Source organism: Gymnoscopelus braueri (genome assembly GCF_963280865.1).
Source record: "Gymnoscopelus braueri genome assembly, contig: SCAFFOLD_55, whole genome shotgun sequence".
NCBI lineage: Eukaryota > Metazoa > Chordata > Actinopteri > Myctophiformes > Myctophidae > Gymnoscopelus > Gymnoscopelus braueri.
Window position 1 is genome coordinate 402,521 of NW_027660884.1, and position 17,500 is coordinate 420,020.

General features: G+C 41.9%; 1 protein-coding gene across 1 annotated transcript in view; it reads left to right on the plus strand.

Moving 5' to 3' along the window:
* The first annotated feature begins 5,098 nt into the window (after positions 1 to 5,098).
* LOC308081094 (mannosyl-oligosaccharide 1,2-alpha-mannosidase IA-like) overlaps positions 5,099 to 17,500 on the plus strand; it is a 63,858-nt gene continuing 51,456 nt past the window's right edge. The window contains exon 1 of the mRNA XM_080457491.1: positions 5,099 to 5,209. Within this exon, the coding sequence (XP_080313617.1) occupies positions 5,144 to 5,209 (66 nt within the window). The 5' untranslated portion in view covers positions 5,099 to 5,143. The remainder of the gene's footprint in view (positions 5,210 to 17,500) is intronic.

Consider the following 17,500-nt stretch of genomic DNA (forward strand, 5'->3'; position numbering starts at 1 on the left):
GTTCCGTGACTCAGTGGCTCAGTGGTTCTGTGGTTCCGTGACTCAGTGGTTCCGTGACTCAGTGACTCAGTGGTTCTGTGACTCAGTGACTCAGTGGTTCTGTGACTCAGTGACTCAGTGGTTCCGTGACTCAGTGACTCAGTGGTTCCGTGACTCAGTGGCTCAGTGGTTCTGTGGTTCCGTGACTCAGTGGTTCTGTGGTTCCGTGACTCAGTGGTTCCGTGACTCAGTGACTCAGTGGTTCTGTGACTCAGTGACTCAGTGGTTCCGTGGTTCCGTGACTCAGTGGTTCCGTGACTCAGTGGTTCAGTGGTTCCATGGTTCCGTGACTCAGTGGTTCCGTGACTCAGTGACTCAGTGGTTCCGTGACTCAGTGACTCAGTGACTCAGTGGTTCAGTGGTTCCGTGACTCAGTGACTCAGTGGTTCAGTGACTCAGTGGCTCAGTGGTTCTGTGGTTCCGTGACTCAGTGGTTCCGTGGCTCAGTGACTCAGTGGTTCCGTGACTCAGTGACTCAGTGGTTCAGTGGTTCCGTGACTCAGTGACTCAGTGGTTCCGTGACTCAGTGGTTCCGTGACTCAGTGATTCAGTGGTTCCGTGACTCAGTGGCTCAGTGGTTCTGTGGTTCCGTGACTCAGTGACTCAGTGGTTCCGTGACTCAGTGGCTCAGTGGTTCTGTGGTTCCGTGACTCAGTGGTTCCGTGACTCAGTGACTCAGTGGTTCCGTGACTCAGTGACTCAGTGGTTCCGTGACTCAGTGGCTCAGTGGTTCTGTGGTTCCGTGACTCAGTGGTTCCGTGACTCAGTGACTCAGTGGTTCCGTGACTCAGTGACTCAGTGGTTCCGTGACTCAGTGGCTCAGTGGTTCTGTGGTTCCGTGACTCAGTGGTTCCGTGACTCAGTGACTCAGTGGTTCCTTGACTCAGTGACTCAGTGGTTCCGTGGCTCAGTGACTCAGTGGTTCTGTGGTTCTGTGACTCAGTGGTTCCGTGACTCAGTGACTCAGTGACTCAGTGGTTCCGTGACTCAGTGACTCAGTGGTTCCGTGACTCAGTGGCTCAGTGGTTCTGTGACTCAGTGACTCAGTGGTTCCGTGACTCAGTGGCTCAGTGGTTCTGTGGTTCCGTGACTCAGTGGTTCCGTGACTCAGTGACTCAGTGGTTCTGTGACTCAGTGACTCAGTGGTTCCGTGACTCAGTGGCTCAGTGACTCAGTGGTTCCGTGACTCAGTGACTCAGTGGTTCCGTGACTCAGTGGCTCAGTGGCTCAGTGGTTCTGTGGTTCCGTGACTCAGTGGTTCTGTGGTTCCGTGACTCAGTGGTTCCGTGACTCAGTGACTCAGTGGTTCTGTGACTCAGTGACTCAGTGGTTCCGTGGTTCCGTGACTCAGTGGTTCCGTGACTCAGTGGTTCAGTGACTCAGTGGTTCCGTGACTCAGTGGCTCAGTGGTTCCATGGTTCCGTGACTCAGTGGTTCGTGACTCAGTGACTCAGTGGTTCCGTGACTCAGTGACTCAGTGGTTCAGTGACTCAGTGGCTCAGTGGTTCTGTGGTTCCGTGACTCAGTGGTTCCGTGGCTCAGTGACTCAGTGGTTCCGTGACTCAGTGACTCAGTGGTTCCGTGACTCAGTGGCTCAGTGGTTCTGTGGTTCCGTGACTCAGTGGTTCCGTGACTCAGTGACTCAGTGGTTCTGTGGTTCCGTGACTCAGTGACTCAGTGGTTCCGTGACTCAGTGGCTCAGTGGTTCTGTGGTTCCGTGACTCAGTGGTTCCGTGACTCAGTGACTCAGTGGTTCTGTGACTCAGTGACTCAGTGGTTCTGTGACTCAGTGACTCAGTGGTTCCGTGACTCAGTGACTCAGTGGTTCCGTGACTCAGTGGCTCAGTGGTTCTGTGGTTCCGTGACTCAGTGGTTCTGTGGTTCCGTGACTCAGTGGTTCCGTGACTCAGTGACTCAGTGGTTCTGTGACTCAGTGACTCAGTGGTTCCGTGGTTCCGTGACTCAGTGGTTCCGTGACTCAGTGGTTCAGTGGTTCCATGGTTCCGTGACTCAGTGGTTCCGTGACTCAGTGACTCAGTGGTTCCGTGACTCAGTGACTCAGTGACTCAGTGGTTCAGTGGTTCCGTGACTCAGTGACTCAGTGGTTCAGTGACTCAGTGGCTCAGTGGTTCTGTGGTTCCGTGACTCAGTGGTTCCGTGGCTCAGTGACTCAGTGGTTCCGTGACTCAGTGACTCAGTGGTTCAGTGGTTCCGTGACTCAGTGACTCAGTGGTTCCGTGACTCAGTGGTTCCGTGACTCAGTGATTCAGTGACTCAGTGACTCAGTGGTTCCGTGACTCAGTGGCTCAGTGGTTCTGTGGTTCCGTGACTCAGTGGTTCCGTGACTCAGTGACTCAGTGGTTCCGTGACTCAGTGGCTCAGTGGTTCTGTGGTTCCGTGACTCAGTGACTCAGTGGTTCCGTGACTCAGTGGCTCAGTGGTTCTGTGGTTCCGTGACTCAGTGGTTCCGTGACTCAGTGACTCAGTGGTTCCGTGACTCAGTGACTCAGTGGTTCCGTGACTCAGTGGCTCAGTGGTTCTGTGGTTCCGTGACTCAGTGGTTCCGTGACTCAGTGACTCAGTGGTTCCGTGACTCAGTGACTCAGTGGTTCCGTGGCTCAGTGGTTCTGTGGTTCCGTGACTCAGTGGTTCCGTGACTCAGTGACTCAGTGGTTCCTTGACTCAGTGACTCAGTGGTTCCGTGGCTCAGTGACTCAGTGGTTCTGTGGTTCCGTGACTCAGTGACTCAGTGGTTCCGTGACTCAGTGGCTCAGTGGTTCTGTGGTTCCGTGACTCAGTGGTTCCGTGACTCAGTGACTCAGTGGTTCCGTGACTCAGTGGCTCAGTGGTTCTGTGGTTCCGTGACTCAGTGGTTCCGTGACTCAGTGACTCAGTGGTTCCGTGACTCAGTGACTCAGTGGTTCCTTGACTCAGTGACTCAGTGGTTCTGTGACTCAGTGACTCAGTGGTTCTGTGACTCAGTGACTCAGTGGTTCCGTGACTCAGTGGCTCAGTGGTTCAGAATATGAATCAGAATCAGAATCAGTTTTATTGTCACATCACAGGTTTACAAGGTAAAAAAGTGGGTTCCGTGGCTCAGTGGTTCAGTGACTCAGTGGTTCAGTGGCTCAGTGGTTCAGTGGCTCAGTGGTTCAGTGACTCAGTGGTTCAGTGGCTCAGTGGTTCAGTGACTCAGTGGTTCAGTGGTTCAGTGGCTCAGTGGCTCAGTGGTTCAGTGGCTCAGTGACTCAGTAGTTCAGTGTCTCAGTGACTCAGTGGCTCAGTGACTCAGTGGTTCAGTGAAAATTATAATAAAAAATAAAAATAATAAATAAAATACCCCAATAAATTATTTCTAGGCTATTAATCTGCGAGTTACCGCGATCGCGAGTCACAATTGACCCTAAAACCGAAATAAAGTAACAAAAAACGGGGGGAAAAGTACCCGAATCCGCCGAAATCCGCGAAAAGCCTTATTCAAAAACGTATTTGTGGACCTTCAAGATTTGTTGTTGAGTACCCCTGATGTAGACCATACAAAGATTAACTCTTTAACTGCCACAGTATATACAACTAAGTAAGGCCCAGACTGACCGCAATGTTTCTATTTTCTTTCCTTTTCAAGTAGTCACAGAATATGTATCTCCAGTATGATCCATCCCCTGATGGTTGCTAATCACTGAGGGTTTCACTCTCCCGTTCGCTCCTTATACGCCGTTAAAAATAGCATGTTTTGGCCAAAAAACATCACAAAAAAATAAAACGACACGGGAGCCGAGATACAGGATTTTTAACACATTCGGTGCCAGAATTTTATAATGACAGATTACGTTCTGTGCCAGAAATCTCACCGTTGTGCTGTTTAAAGCTGTAGACTGTGCTGTTTAAAGCTGTAGACTCCACGACGAGCAATCCATGAAAAACAATGCATGCATGCACGGTGCACGATGGTCCTGGCTAACGCCTGGAACGATAACATCTCTCACGCGAGTCACAATGGGAGCGATCGTGCATCCAAAATGACTTGTTTTCCCCACCGGAAAAAGTTTCGGAGCTACAGAGGTTTTTATCAAGGAGATAGAACGGAACGGAAGCGGACGGGGAGCCATGTTTTTTGGCACGGTGATCCATCTGTCCCTTCCTTCTCAGAATCACCGTGGGTGATTCCAGAGCTGCGCTAGCCCCTCCCCTTGTGAAAAAAATACGGTTTTTTTACGGTTTTGGCACCGAATGTGTTAAGTAATAAGTTAACCAGGAAGTGAACTGGTCCAAACTGGCAGAATTCCACGAGTTAACTCGTCCATGGCAGTCAATGAGTTAATTATATCAATGTAAACAACTGATCTTAATCATGGAAATACGGTCTTAATCACTGTCACACAAGCTCATTAGCATAATCCCATTAACATGATGTCATTAACATAATTGCATTAACATAATCTCATTAACTGCTACATGTACATTGTTGAGACAGATTTGTGTCATTGTCCTAATATGGGCGTGTGTACATGACTCATCACCTGGAGCCTGATTATTCCCAGTGATTATTTAATCTTCTAAAACGGATAGTCCCAAATCCTTCATTCTTATTGGCTGATTATGGTGATTAAAAACACACTATAAGCTACACCTTGACTCAGCGTATATCAGTCACAGGTGCGTTCATAGAGATAGGCGCTAAATCTGGCATTAATATTATTAATTCATATTGAATATCCTACTTACAGTGATATGAAGACAGCAGTTATGTTTTGTTTCTCTGTGTCAGCGGCTCTTTTTATACAAAGACCCCATCACCCCCCCCCCCCCCCCCCATCGCCCCCAAAATAATCACATTTGAACTGGGATCCCCCCCCTCCCCTTTGTGTGCGTGTGCATGTCCATATGTGTCTATGTGTTAACAGGCAGCATACAGGGAGCGACCATCGTAGACACTAATGTGTGCGTGTGCATGTCCATATGTGTTTATGTTTTAACAGGCAGCATACAGGGAGCTACCATCGTAGACACTAATGTGTGCGTGTGCATGTCCATATGTGTTTGTGTGTTAACAGGCAGCATACAGGGAGCTACCATCGTAGACGCTCTAGACACTCTCTACATCATGGAGATGTATGAAGACTTTGATGTAGCAACAGACTGGGTGGAGAAGAACCTGGACTTTAACATGGTGAGATCTGTGTTTTTATACTATAGATCTGTGTTTTTATACTATATCTAAATAGTGTATTAACATGGTGAGATCTGTGTTTTTATACTATATCTAAATAGTGTATTAACATGGTGAGATCTGTGTTTTTATACTATATCTAAATACTGTATTAACATGGTGAGATCTGTGTTTTTATACTATATCTAAATAGTGTATTAACATGGTGAGATCTGTGTTTTGATACTATATCTAAATAGTGTATTAACATGGTGAGATCTGTGTTTTGATACTATATCTAAATAGTGTATTAACATGGTGAGATCTGTGTTTTGATACTATATCTAAATACTGTATTAACATGGTGAAATCTGTGTTTTTATACTATATCTAAATACTGTATTAACATGGTGAGATCTGTGTTTATATACTATATCTAAATACTGTATTAACATGGTGAGATCTGTGTTTATATACTATATCTAAATACTGTATTAACATGGTGAGATCTGTGTTTTTATACTATATCTAAATAGTGTATTAACATGGTGAGATCTGTGTTTTGATACTATATCTAAATACTGTATTAACATGGTGAGATCTGTGTTTTTATACTATATCTAAATACTGTATTAACATGGTGAGATCTGTGTTTATATACTATATCTAAATAGTGTATTAACATGTTGAGATCTGTGTTTATATACTATATCTAAATACTGTATTAACATGGTGAGATCTGTGTTTTTATACTATATCTAAATACTGTATTAACATGGTGAGATCTGTGTTTTTATACTATATCTAAATACTGTATTAACATGGTGAGATCTGTGTTTTTATACTATATCTAAATACTGTATTAACATGGTGAGATCTGTGTTTTATACTATATCTAAATACTGTATTAACATGGTGAGATCTGTGTTTTGATACTATATCTAAATACTGTATTAACATGGTGAGATCTGTGTTTTATACTATATCTAAATACTGTATTAACATGGTGAGATCTGTGTTTTTATACTATATCTAAATACTGTATTAACATGGTGAGATCTGTGTTTTTATACTATATCTAAATACTGTATTAACATGGTGAGATGGATGGTATTTAAAGGCCCAGACATGTTATTTTCAAAAGACAGACAATTAATGTCAACGAGGTCGCGATGACCTCGTTGACATTTGTGAAACCACACAGTGCAACCCTCAGTGATTAGCACCCATCAGGGGATCGGTCATACTGGAGATAAATAGTCTGTGAATACTTGAAAATCTAAGATAAATAGAAAACTCTCTGGCACTGGGACAACACAGACAGACATAAGTCTGGCACTGAATGAGTTAAAGTGAATATTTGTAACTCAAATCTTTGCTCCTGGGGGATTCTACAAATGTCTTCTAAATCCTAAAGGTCCTTACACACCGGCGAATATGCGAATATACGCAAAATTTGGACTCGTTCCGAATAATTAAAAGACGCTTTTTCGCTTCGCGAAACTGATGTGGACGCTTGCATTGACTTTATAAGGTTTTTAAAAAAATCGTATTTATTCGCATCAAGAATTCGCCCCGGTGTGTAAGGACCTTCAGAGTAATTTTTTTTAAACTTATGTTGCTATAATATCACTGATTCTTAAACCTTTTCATGTCAAGGACCCCCATAATTTATTTGGCCGCGGACCCCCATATGTTGTTCCAGGGACCCCCCAGAAGCAAAGCTTTGAGTTAAAAATGTTCTCTTTAAAATACATATTCAAAGATTTGCACACATTTTCACGATACAAAAAAAAGACATTGCAGATCTACAAGCTCATAGATCAGATCTACAAGCTCATAGCGCTGCACAGAGCTATGAGCTTGTATATCTGCCATTTTTAAATAGCCAACTAAATGTAAAAAGACAGATGCGTTTGTTCACTAAAGTCTGTGGAATAATGGTGATGAAAGCACAACTAAAGTCCAGGATTAGATTAGATTAGATTGCTTTAACTCTTTAACAGATCACTTACAGATCCTTTGCCCCTATAGCTCTAAAATCATTGTTACAATGATTCATTTTGTTTCCAAATGGAGTTAGACATATATATATATATATATATATATATATATATATATATATATATATATATATATATATATATATATATGCTCTCATTACATAACTACTGCTTTTTTATATCGCAGGAATATATTGCTGTGTCATTGTCCCCCCAATATCATTCAGCCTCTCTCTGTGTGCGTGTGCGTGTGCACGTGCGCATGCATGTGCACGCGCGTGTGTGTGTGTGTGTGTGCGTGCGTGTGTGAGTGAGATCTGGTCTCAAGATCAAGATCAGAGAAGTACAGGAAAGGACAACAGAAATGTACAAACACAGCCTTGTAAAACTTTTGATCACAATGACACACATGTCAATTCACTGCAACATATTCCAAATACCCCAGATAATGAGTTATTAGATGAAATTAGAAAAAAACATCATCAAATAAAAAGGAAAAACTCCGCCCTCTGCTGTTTTTTACTTATTCATTTGGCTCTGGACGGAGCTGAACGGATGACCGTGCTCAGGGAAACCGGGGTTTTGGTCTGCCTTCAGCTTTTCTCTTCCGGTGGTTTTTCATTCCCACGAACACCATTTCTCCCAGAGAACATGGATGGTTGTGGTTATAAGCCCACTTGTTTCTATGATGAAAGAGCAAGTTAAAATGTTACTAACTTTCTGTGGTTTTGTCTGCTCCGAGGACGCTATTGTTAAATGAGTTTGGGTTGGTTTTCAGTGGGAATTGAGCAGCACACATGTAAATCCCGCCCACTACATTTGATTGGGTAAAGCGCGGCCTGCTTCCTGATCTGAAGGCACGCCCACGCCACACCAATGTGCACGGGTTGTCAACACGGCTACCGACAGATCCAAGTGCAGCGATGGATCTGTTCTTGAGAGATTATCTTTGACATACTGTAGGCTGCCCATTAGATTTGTATATGGACACTTGTTTTACATCCGAAATATCAGCCTTTGGTGGAACGTATTATGGCCTTATTATCCTTGTGTTAGGGAGTCTGAGGATATAACCGTCAACTTATTGTCCTTGTGTTGGGGAGTCTGAGGATATAACCGTCAACTTATTGTCCTTGTGTTGGGGAGTCTGAGGATATAACCGTCAACTTATTGTCCTTGTGTTGGGGAGTCTGAGGATATAACTGTCAATTTACAGAAGTCCTGACGTCACTCGTTCATCCCCTGGGTCGTAGAAGTGATTTATCTATATAGAATAACATTGGGTCATCTTAGAGAGAGAGAGAGAGAGAGAGAGAGAGAGAGAGAGAGAGAGAGATGGTTTATGATAGTCAGTCACTCATATTTCATACAGTCCGTTTCTGGCAAAAATGTAACTAATTTGGTGAAGTAACATTATCGTTTTCTCACCGTCAGTTGATGGTTCATATCCATAAGAGTCAAACCACTGGGATCATTAGTTTATTTGTGGAGCACAGTTCTTATTTGACTCGATATTAAACACGTCTATGGGGATTCAGAGTGGGAGAAAAAAAACACGACCCAGGTAGGATGAGTAAATGACGTCAGACTTGGGTGCTCTATAGTGCTTGTGCTCCGTGGCCTGACATTATGACATTAAGACATCATGACATTAAGACATCATGACATTAAGACATCATGACATTAAGACATTATGACATTAAGACATTAAGACATTAAGACATTAAGACATTAAGACGTCATGTCATGACGTCATGACGTCATGACATTATGACATTATGACATTATGACGTCAAGACGTCAAGACGTCAAGACGTCAAGACGTCAAGACGTCAAGACGTCAAGACGTCAAGACGTCAAGACGTCATGACGTCATGACATCATGACATCATGACATCATGACATCATGACATCAAGACATCAAGACATCAAGACATCAAGACATCAAGACATCAAGACATCAAGACATCAAGACATCAAGACATCAAGACATCATGACATTAGGACATCAGGACATTAGGAGGATTGTAAAAGAGTTGGCCAAATAAACAAAATACTGTTGTCTCAGCTATCATAGGCTGTCTATCTGGAGACCATGTTTCATTTATCCTTCTGTAGGGAAATGTGTCACATGTCTGTATATAGTAGTATGTCATCAATGTGTCAACATGTGCAGCAGTTGTATTTGGTTTGGCCGTATAATACTCTTCTGATCAGTGTCTGGATCCATCTAGCCTTTTGTGCAGATCCAAATACAATAGTGTGTGTGTGTGTGTGTGTGTGTGTGTGTGTGTGTGTGTGTGTGTGTGTGTGCGTGAGTCATATTTCATATGTTCTACTTTAATAAGTAATGAGTCTACAGCATGTTTGTATCATCTCTTATTTAAAAACATGTTTTATTAACACATTCATTGCCATTGATGTAGATCTACGTGTGATGTTAGAGACCCTGATTCACCAGCAGCCTGTTCGGCTTCAAATCATTCATTTACATATTTATGTTAATCCCTGTGGGCTGAATGAATGGGCTGTGTATCTGTTGCACCGCAATTAATCCCTGTGGGCTGAATGAATGGGCTGTGTATCTGTTGCACCGCAATTAATCCCTGTGGGCTGAATGAATGGGCTGTGTATCTGTTGCACCGTAATTAATCCCTGTGGGCTGAATGAATGGGCTGTGTATCTGTTGCACCGTAATTAATCCCTGTGGGCTGAATGAATGGGCTGTGTATCTGTTGCACCGCAATTAATCCCTGTGGGCTGAATGAATGGGCTGTGTATCTGTTGCACCGCAATTAATCCCTGTGGGCTGAATGAATGGGCTGTGTATCTGTTGCACCGTAATTAATCCCTGTGGGCTGAATGAATGGGCTGTGTATCTGTTGCACCGTAATTAATCCCTGTGGGCTGAATGAATGGGCTGTGTATCTGTTGCACCGTAATTAATCCCTGTGGGCTGAATGAATGGGCTGTGTATCTGTTGCACCGTAATTAATCCCTGTGGGCTGAATGAATGGGCTGTGTATCTGTTGCACCGTAATTAATCTCTGTGGGCTGAATGAATGGGCTGTGTATCTGTTGCACCGCAATTAATCCCTGTGTGATGAATGAATGGGCTGTGTATCTGTTGCACCGCAATTAATCCCTGTGTGATGAATGAATGGGCTGTGTATCTGTTGCACCGTCATTAATCCCTGTGGGCTGAATGAATGGGCTGTGTATCTGTTGCACCGTAATTAATCCCTGTGGGCTGAATGAATGGGCTGTGTATCTGTTGCACCAAAGCTAGGGCTGTCACCATTACGTTTAAGTTGACGATTAATTGTCACTCAAATAATTGTGTTTTTGCATTAAACACACGAATAAAAACAAATCTTTTGCCTTTGATGCTTCATCATCAACAATTGCACAGAGCAGATAATACACAATCTGGGAACCCATCGCCAAATGAAAAGGAAAAACAGCGCCCTCTGCTGTTTTTGACTATCTCACTTGGCTCTGGGAGGAAGTGGACTCAAGTTAAAATGTGAATATCTTTCTGTGGTTTTGTCTGCTCTGAGGACACTATTGTTAAATGAGTTTGTCTGCTCTGAGGACTCTATTGTTAAATGAGTTTGTCTGCTCTGAGGACACTATTGTTAAATGAGTTTGTCTGCTCTGAGGACACTATTGTTAAATGAGTGTCTGCTCTGAGGACTCTATTGTTAAATGAGTTTGTCTGCTCTGAGGACACTATTGTTAAATGAGTTTGTCTGCTCTGAGGACACTATTGTTAAATGAGTTTGTCTGCTCTGAGGACACTATTGTTAAATGAGTTTGTCTGCTCTGAGGACTCTATTGTTAAATGAGTTTGTCTGCTCTGAGGACACTATTGTTAAATGAGTTTGTCTGCTCTGAGGACACTATTGTTAAATGAGTTTGTCTGCTCTGAGGACACTATTGTTAAATGAGTGTCTGCTCTGAGGACTCTATTGTTAAATGAGTTTGTCTGCTCTGAGGACACTATTGTTAAATGAGTTTGTCTGCTCTGAGGACACTATTGTTAAATGAGTTTGTCTGCTCTGAGGACACTATTGTTAAATGAGTTTGTCTGCTCTGAGGACTCTATTGTTAAATGAGTTTGTCTGCTCTGAGGACACTATTGTTAAATGAGTTTGTCTGCTCTGAGGACACTATTGTTAAATGAGTTTGTCTGCTCTGAGGACACTATTGTTAAATGAGTTTGTCTGCTCTGACTGAGGACTCTATTGTTAAATGAGTTTGTCTGCTCTGAGGACACTATTGTTAAATGAGTTTGTCTGCTCTGAGGACACTATTGTTAAATGAGTTTGTCTGCTCTGAGGACGCTATTGTTAAATGAGTTTGTCTGCTCTGACTGAGGACTCTATTGTTAAATGAGTTTGTCTGCTCTGAGGACACTATTGTTAAATGAGTTTGTCTGCTCTGAGGACACTATTGTTAAATGAGTTTGTCTGCTCTGAGGACACTATTGTTAAATGAGTTTGTCTGCTCTGAGGACACTATTGTTAAATGAGTGTCTGCTCTGAGGACTCTATTGTTAAATGAGTTTGTCTGCTCTGAGGACACTATTGTTAAATGAGTTTGTCTGCTCTGAGGACACTATTGTTAAATGAGTGTCTGCTCTGAGGACTCTATTGTTAAATGAGTTTGTCTGCTCTGAGGACTCTATTGTTAAATGAGTTTGTCTGCTCTGAGGACACTATTGTTAAATGAGTTTGTCTGCTCTGAGGACACTATTGTTAAATGAGTTTGTCTGCTCTGAGGACACTATTGTTAAATGAGTTTGTCTGCTCTGAGGACACTATTGTTAAATGAGTTTGTCTGCTCTGAGGACTCTATTGTTAAATGAGTGTCTGCTCTGAGGACACTATTGTTAAATGAGTTTGTCTGCTCTGAGGACACTATTGTTAAATGAGTTTGTCTGCTCTGAGGACACTATTGTTAAATGAGTTTGTCTGCTCTGAGGACACTATTGTTAAATGAGTTTGTCTGCTCTGAGGACACTATTGTTAAATGAGTGTCTGCTCTGAGGACTCTATTGTTAAATGAGTTTGTCTGCTCTGAGGACTCTATTGTTAAATGAGTTTGTCTGCTCTGAGGACACTATTGTTAAATGAGTTTGTCTGCTCTGAGGACACTATTGTTAAATGAGTTTGTCTGCTCTGAGGACACTATTGTTAAATGAGTTTGTCTGCTCTGAGGACTCTATTGTTAAATGAGTTTGTCTGCTCTGAGGACACTATTGTTAAATGAGTTTGTCTGCTCTGAGGACACTATTGTTAAATGAGTTTGTCTGCTCTGAGGACTCTATTGTTAAATGAGTGTCTGCTCTGAGGACACTATTGTTAAATGAGTGTCTGCTCTGAGGACTCTATTGTTAAATGAGTGTCTGCTCTGAGGACACTATTGTTAAATGAGTTTGTCTGCTCTGAGGACACTATTGTTAAATGAGTGTCTGCTCTGAGGACTCTATTGTTAAATGAGTGTCTGCTCTGAGGACTCTATTGTTAAATGAGTGTCTGCTCTGAGGACACTATTGTTAAATGAGTGTCTGCTCTGAGGACTCTATTGTTAAATGACTGTCTGCTCTGAGGACACTATTGTTAAATGAGTTTGTCTGCTCTGAGGACACTATTGTTAAATGAGTTTGTCTGCTCTGAGGACACTATTGTTAAATGAGTTTGTCTGCTCTGACTGAGGACTCTATTGTTAAATGAGTTTGTCTGCTCTGAGGACACTATTGTTAAATGAGTTTGTCTGCTCTGACTGAGGACTCTATTGTTAAATGAGTTTGTCTGCTCTGAGGACACTATTGTTAAATGAGTGTCTGCTCTGAGGACTCTATTGTTAAATGAGTTTGTCTGCTCTGACTGAGGACTCTATTGTTAAATGAGTTTGTCTGCTCTGAGGACACTATTGTTAAATGAGTTTGTCTGCTCTGACTGAGGACTCTATTGTTAAATGAGTTTGTCTGCTCTGAGGACACTATTGTTAAATGAGTGTCTGCTCTGAGGACTCTATTGTTAAATGAGTTTGTCTGCTCTGACTGAGGACTCTATTGTTAAATGAGTTTGTCTGCTCTGAGGACACTATTGTTAAATGAGTGTCTGCTCTGAGGACTCTATTGTTAAATGAGTTTGTCTGCTCTGACTGAGGACTCTATTGTTAAATGAGTTTGTCTGCTCTGAGGACACTATTGTTAAATGAGTTTGTCTGCTCTGAGGACACTATTGTTAAATGAGTTTGTCTGCTCTGAGGACACTATTGTTAAATGAGTTTGTCTGCTCTGACTGAGGACTCTATTGTTAAATGAGTTTGTCTGCTCTGAGGACACTATTGTTAAATGAGTTTGTCTGCTCTGACTGAGGACTCTATTGTTAAATGAGTTTGTCTGCTCTGAGGACACTATTGTTAAATGAGTGTCTGCTCTGAGGACTCTATTGTTAAATGAGTTTGTCTGCTCTGACTGAGGACTCTATTGTTAAATGAGTTTGTCTGCTCTGAGGACACTATTGTTAAATGAGTTTGTCTGCTCTGACTGAGGACTCTATTATTAAATGAGTTTGTCTGCTCTGAGGACACTATTGTTAAATGAGTGTCTGCTCTGAGGACTCTATTGTTAAATGAGTTTGTCTGCTCTGACTGAGGACTCTATTGTTAAATGAGTTTGTCTGCTCTGAGGACACTATTGTTAAATGAGTGTCTGCTCTGAGGACTCTATTGTTAAATGAGTTTGTCTGCTCTGAGGACGCTATTGTTAAATGAGTTTGTCTGCTCTGACTGAGGACTCTATTGTTAAATGAGTTTGTCTGCTCTGAGGACTCTATTGTTAAATAAGTTTCGGTTTGTTTCGAGTGGGGAAGGATCGGCAGACGCGTAAATCCCGCCGACTACATTTGATTGGGTAAAGCGCAGCCTGCTTCCTGATCTGAAGGCACGCCCACTTGTAGGCCAGTGCGTACGCGATATGATGAAACCCCCCCGACAGATTTAAACGCAGAGCAGAATCTGTTCTTGAGAGATTAGATAATACATAACTTAAATATATAAAAATAAATAATGACATTTAATCATTCTATACATGTAAACATTGCAGAAATAGCTGATTTACAAGCTTACAAGCTTGTAGATCAATTATGACGGATTATGCAAAAATAGTTGCGATTAGACGATACAGTAAAGATTGTGACAGGCCTAACCAAAGACGGTGAACAAAATGTTCTATACAGGGGCCTTTCTGGGGGCCCCTTTCAACAGCTAATGGGGGGCCCCCTATATAACCCCCCCTCCACCCCCCCCCTCCCCCCACAAATATTATATATTCATACTTTATGTTTCGTAGAGACACATTTCCATAACATTTCATTAATAATGAGTCTGACAAGCGGCTAATGGCAAAGCTCTGCTCCAATGAGTCACACACACACACACACACACACACACACACACACACACACACACACACACACACACACACACACACACACACACAGTTGAACTCATTTGCAGAGAGAGGTTCAGGCTCAGATGATTCATTCATTAAATTAGAATCTAAAGTTGTTTCATTTTCTCTCTGGAGAAATTCACCCAGTGTGTCTGTTTGATGTGAGATCTGATCTACAAGCTCACACTGCACTGTGATGTGAATTAAATCTGATCTACAAGCTCTCACTGCACTGTGATGTGAATTAAATCTGATCTACAAGCTCACACTGCACTGTGATGTGAATTAAATCTGATCTACAAGCTCACAATGCACTGTGATGTGAATTAAATCTGATCTACAAGCTCACAATGCACTGTGATGTGAATTAAATCTGATCTACAAGCTCACAATTCACTGTGATGTGAATGAAATTTGATCTACAAGCTCACAAAGCAGTTGGTATGCAGGTAGTGAAATCTGCACAGATACAATCTCTCTGTTCATTCACCTCATTCACATGAACTTGAAGCTGACCAATCACAGGAGCCTGACTAGTTGTGCTAGGTACAACCAGAGCCATAGAGAGAGAGAGTTGCGTCAGGCTAGTTGCCTCCTGTAGTTCCAAACATTGGAACTTCCTCATTGAGAAAGAAAGAGAACGTCTGTGTTGCATTGTTACAATGAGAGTCAACGTTAGTGTCGTCACTCTCACAGGCTTCGTCCACACGTACGGGTATTTTCATAAACGTAGATTTCGTTTTAGTTTTTGAAAATCTCCGCGTCTACACGACCCGTTTACAAACATCTCTCTGACAACGCATTAAGACGTGAAAACACAGCTGTCATCGCGAGACTGTCTATTCACAGCGGTCAGCAAGTGCAGTCTCGAGGTAACAGCCAAATATATCTTATGATTAAAGATTTATCTTTGTAATTTTGAAAGGAAGATAATGATAATTTGTTAAAATATACACAATAGTGCCCGGTCTGTGCTCTTCTTTGGATTTCTCAATAAAATTATACATTGAGCAGTGAGCACATTGAAATCAGAAAACAATTATATTTCCCTGAACTGATTATTATTATTGTAGTTGTTGGCTACTCACTGTATGTCCCGAACCCAGTGGTGGAAAAAGTACTCTTTTTTTTTACTTAACACATTGGGTGCCAAAACCGTATATATACGGTTTTGCGCATACTAACGTTGAGTGCCAAAACCGTATATATACGGTTTTTGAAAAAAAAAAAAAAAAAATTACTTTTTTTTTTTTTTTAATTTTTTTAATTTTTTTTTTTTTTTTCCTTCACAGCAACAGGAAATATCACTCCTACAAGATTTAGACTCCAATCCACCTCCTGGTTAACTTATGACTTCAAAAACCTGTATCTCGGCTCCTGTGCACTTTTTTTTTTTACAATGTTAATTTAACTTTTTTGAACTGGCTGCAACTATGGAATGGATTTCCGAATGTTTTAAATTTTTTCCCCCCGATTGTACGAGACCTGTATGTGTGTAATGAGGGGATCACCGTGAGGACGGTGATCACTGAAATTTTTTTGTGACTACTTGAAAAAGGTTCAAAATGTTTAAAAAGTCCTGGCACTCAAAGTATAATATTTTAATAAACCTCTGGCACCCAATGTGTTAAGTAAAAGTATCAATACTGCAATATAGAAATACTGTTACAAGTAGGCTAAAAGTCCAGAATTCAAAATGCATGATAAAAGTATTGGTAGGTAGGTCACTGCGCATGCTTGTAATGTGAAAAACTCCGTTTACGCCGTCCACACGACGATGTATAAACAGTGTTTTTAAAAATCTACACTGTGGCAGGAGTTTTCAAAAAGATGCGTTTACTTTACACGGACCAAAAACGCGTTTGCGTTCGGGCGAACCCCCCAAAATAAAAAGCTATGTTTATGAAAGTACCCGTGTACGTGTGAACGAAGCCACAGTTACAGTTATATCACACTGGTTACAACATCTCAAGAGGCACTGAATGAACTTCTGATCCTCAGTGTTCATTTTGACAGCAGATTCTGATCCAGTCTTCAGGTCGTAACCGACGCGGTGAAGCGGTGGACGCGGACGTTACCGCTCGGATCAGCGGAGATCGCAGCACGATCATTGTTGTTTGGTCCTCCTGCGCGGTGCGGGGAAAACAAAGGCTCACCACAATACAGCTCATGCCGCCCGTGCGCGCGTGTGCACACACGAGCGCGAGGATTTCACGGGACGGCGCCCGCTCGCCTCAACTTTTTCGCGCGTCCCGAATAACGGCCTCTCATTGAAAATGTATTACATAGATAAATGTATTACATAGATAAATGTATTACATAGATAAATGTATTACATAGGTAAATGTATTACATAGATAAATGTATTACATAGATAAATGTATTACATAGGTAAATGTATTACATAGATAAATGTATTACATAGATAAATGGATTACATAGATAAATGGATTACATAGATAAATGTATTACATAGATAAATGTATTACATAGGCGCATCGGCCGCTTCCCGTCTGAGACGACCTTTAGTCTTTAGTCTCTTAATTACACAGCATTTAGTTTTAGACTATCATGTTATGTTAGTCATCTGTAAATGTTTAGTCTTAGTCGACTAAACATCTAAATATTAGTCTCTTAGTCTTAGTCAACAAAATGAACACTGCTGACATCACACTGCTTTAAGCATGGTGAGCTTGTAGATCTGATGTATTTGTAACAGTGTCAGTGGGAGGACTGTAGACTGTACTGTGAACATCTTTAATGGAAAGACCGAGGGGGAAGAGATGCAGATGTGTTAATATAACACACACACACACACGCACACACACGCGCACACACACACAC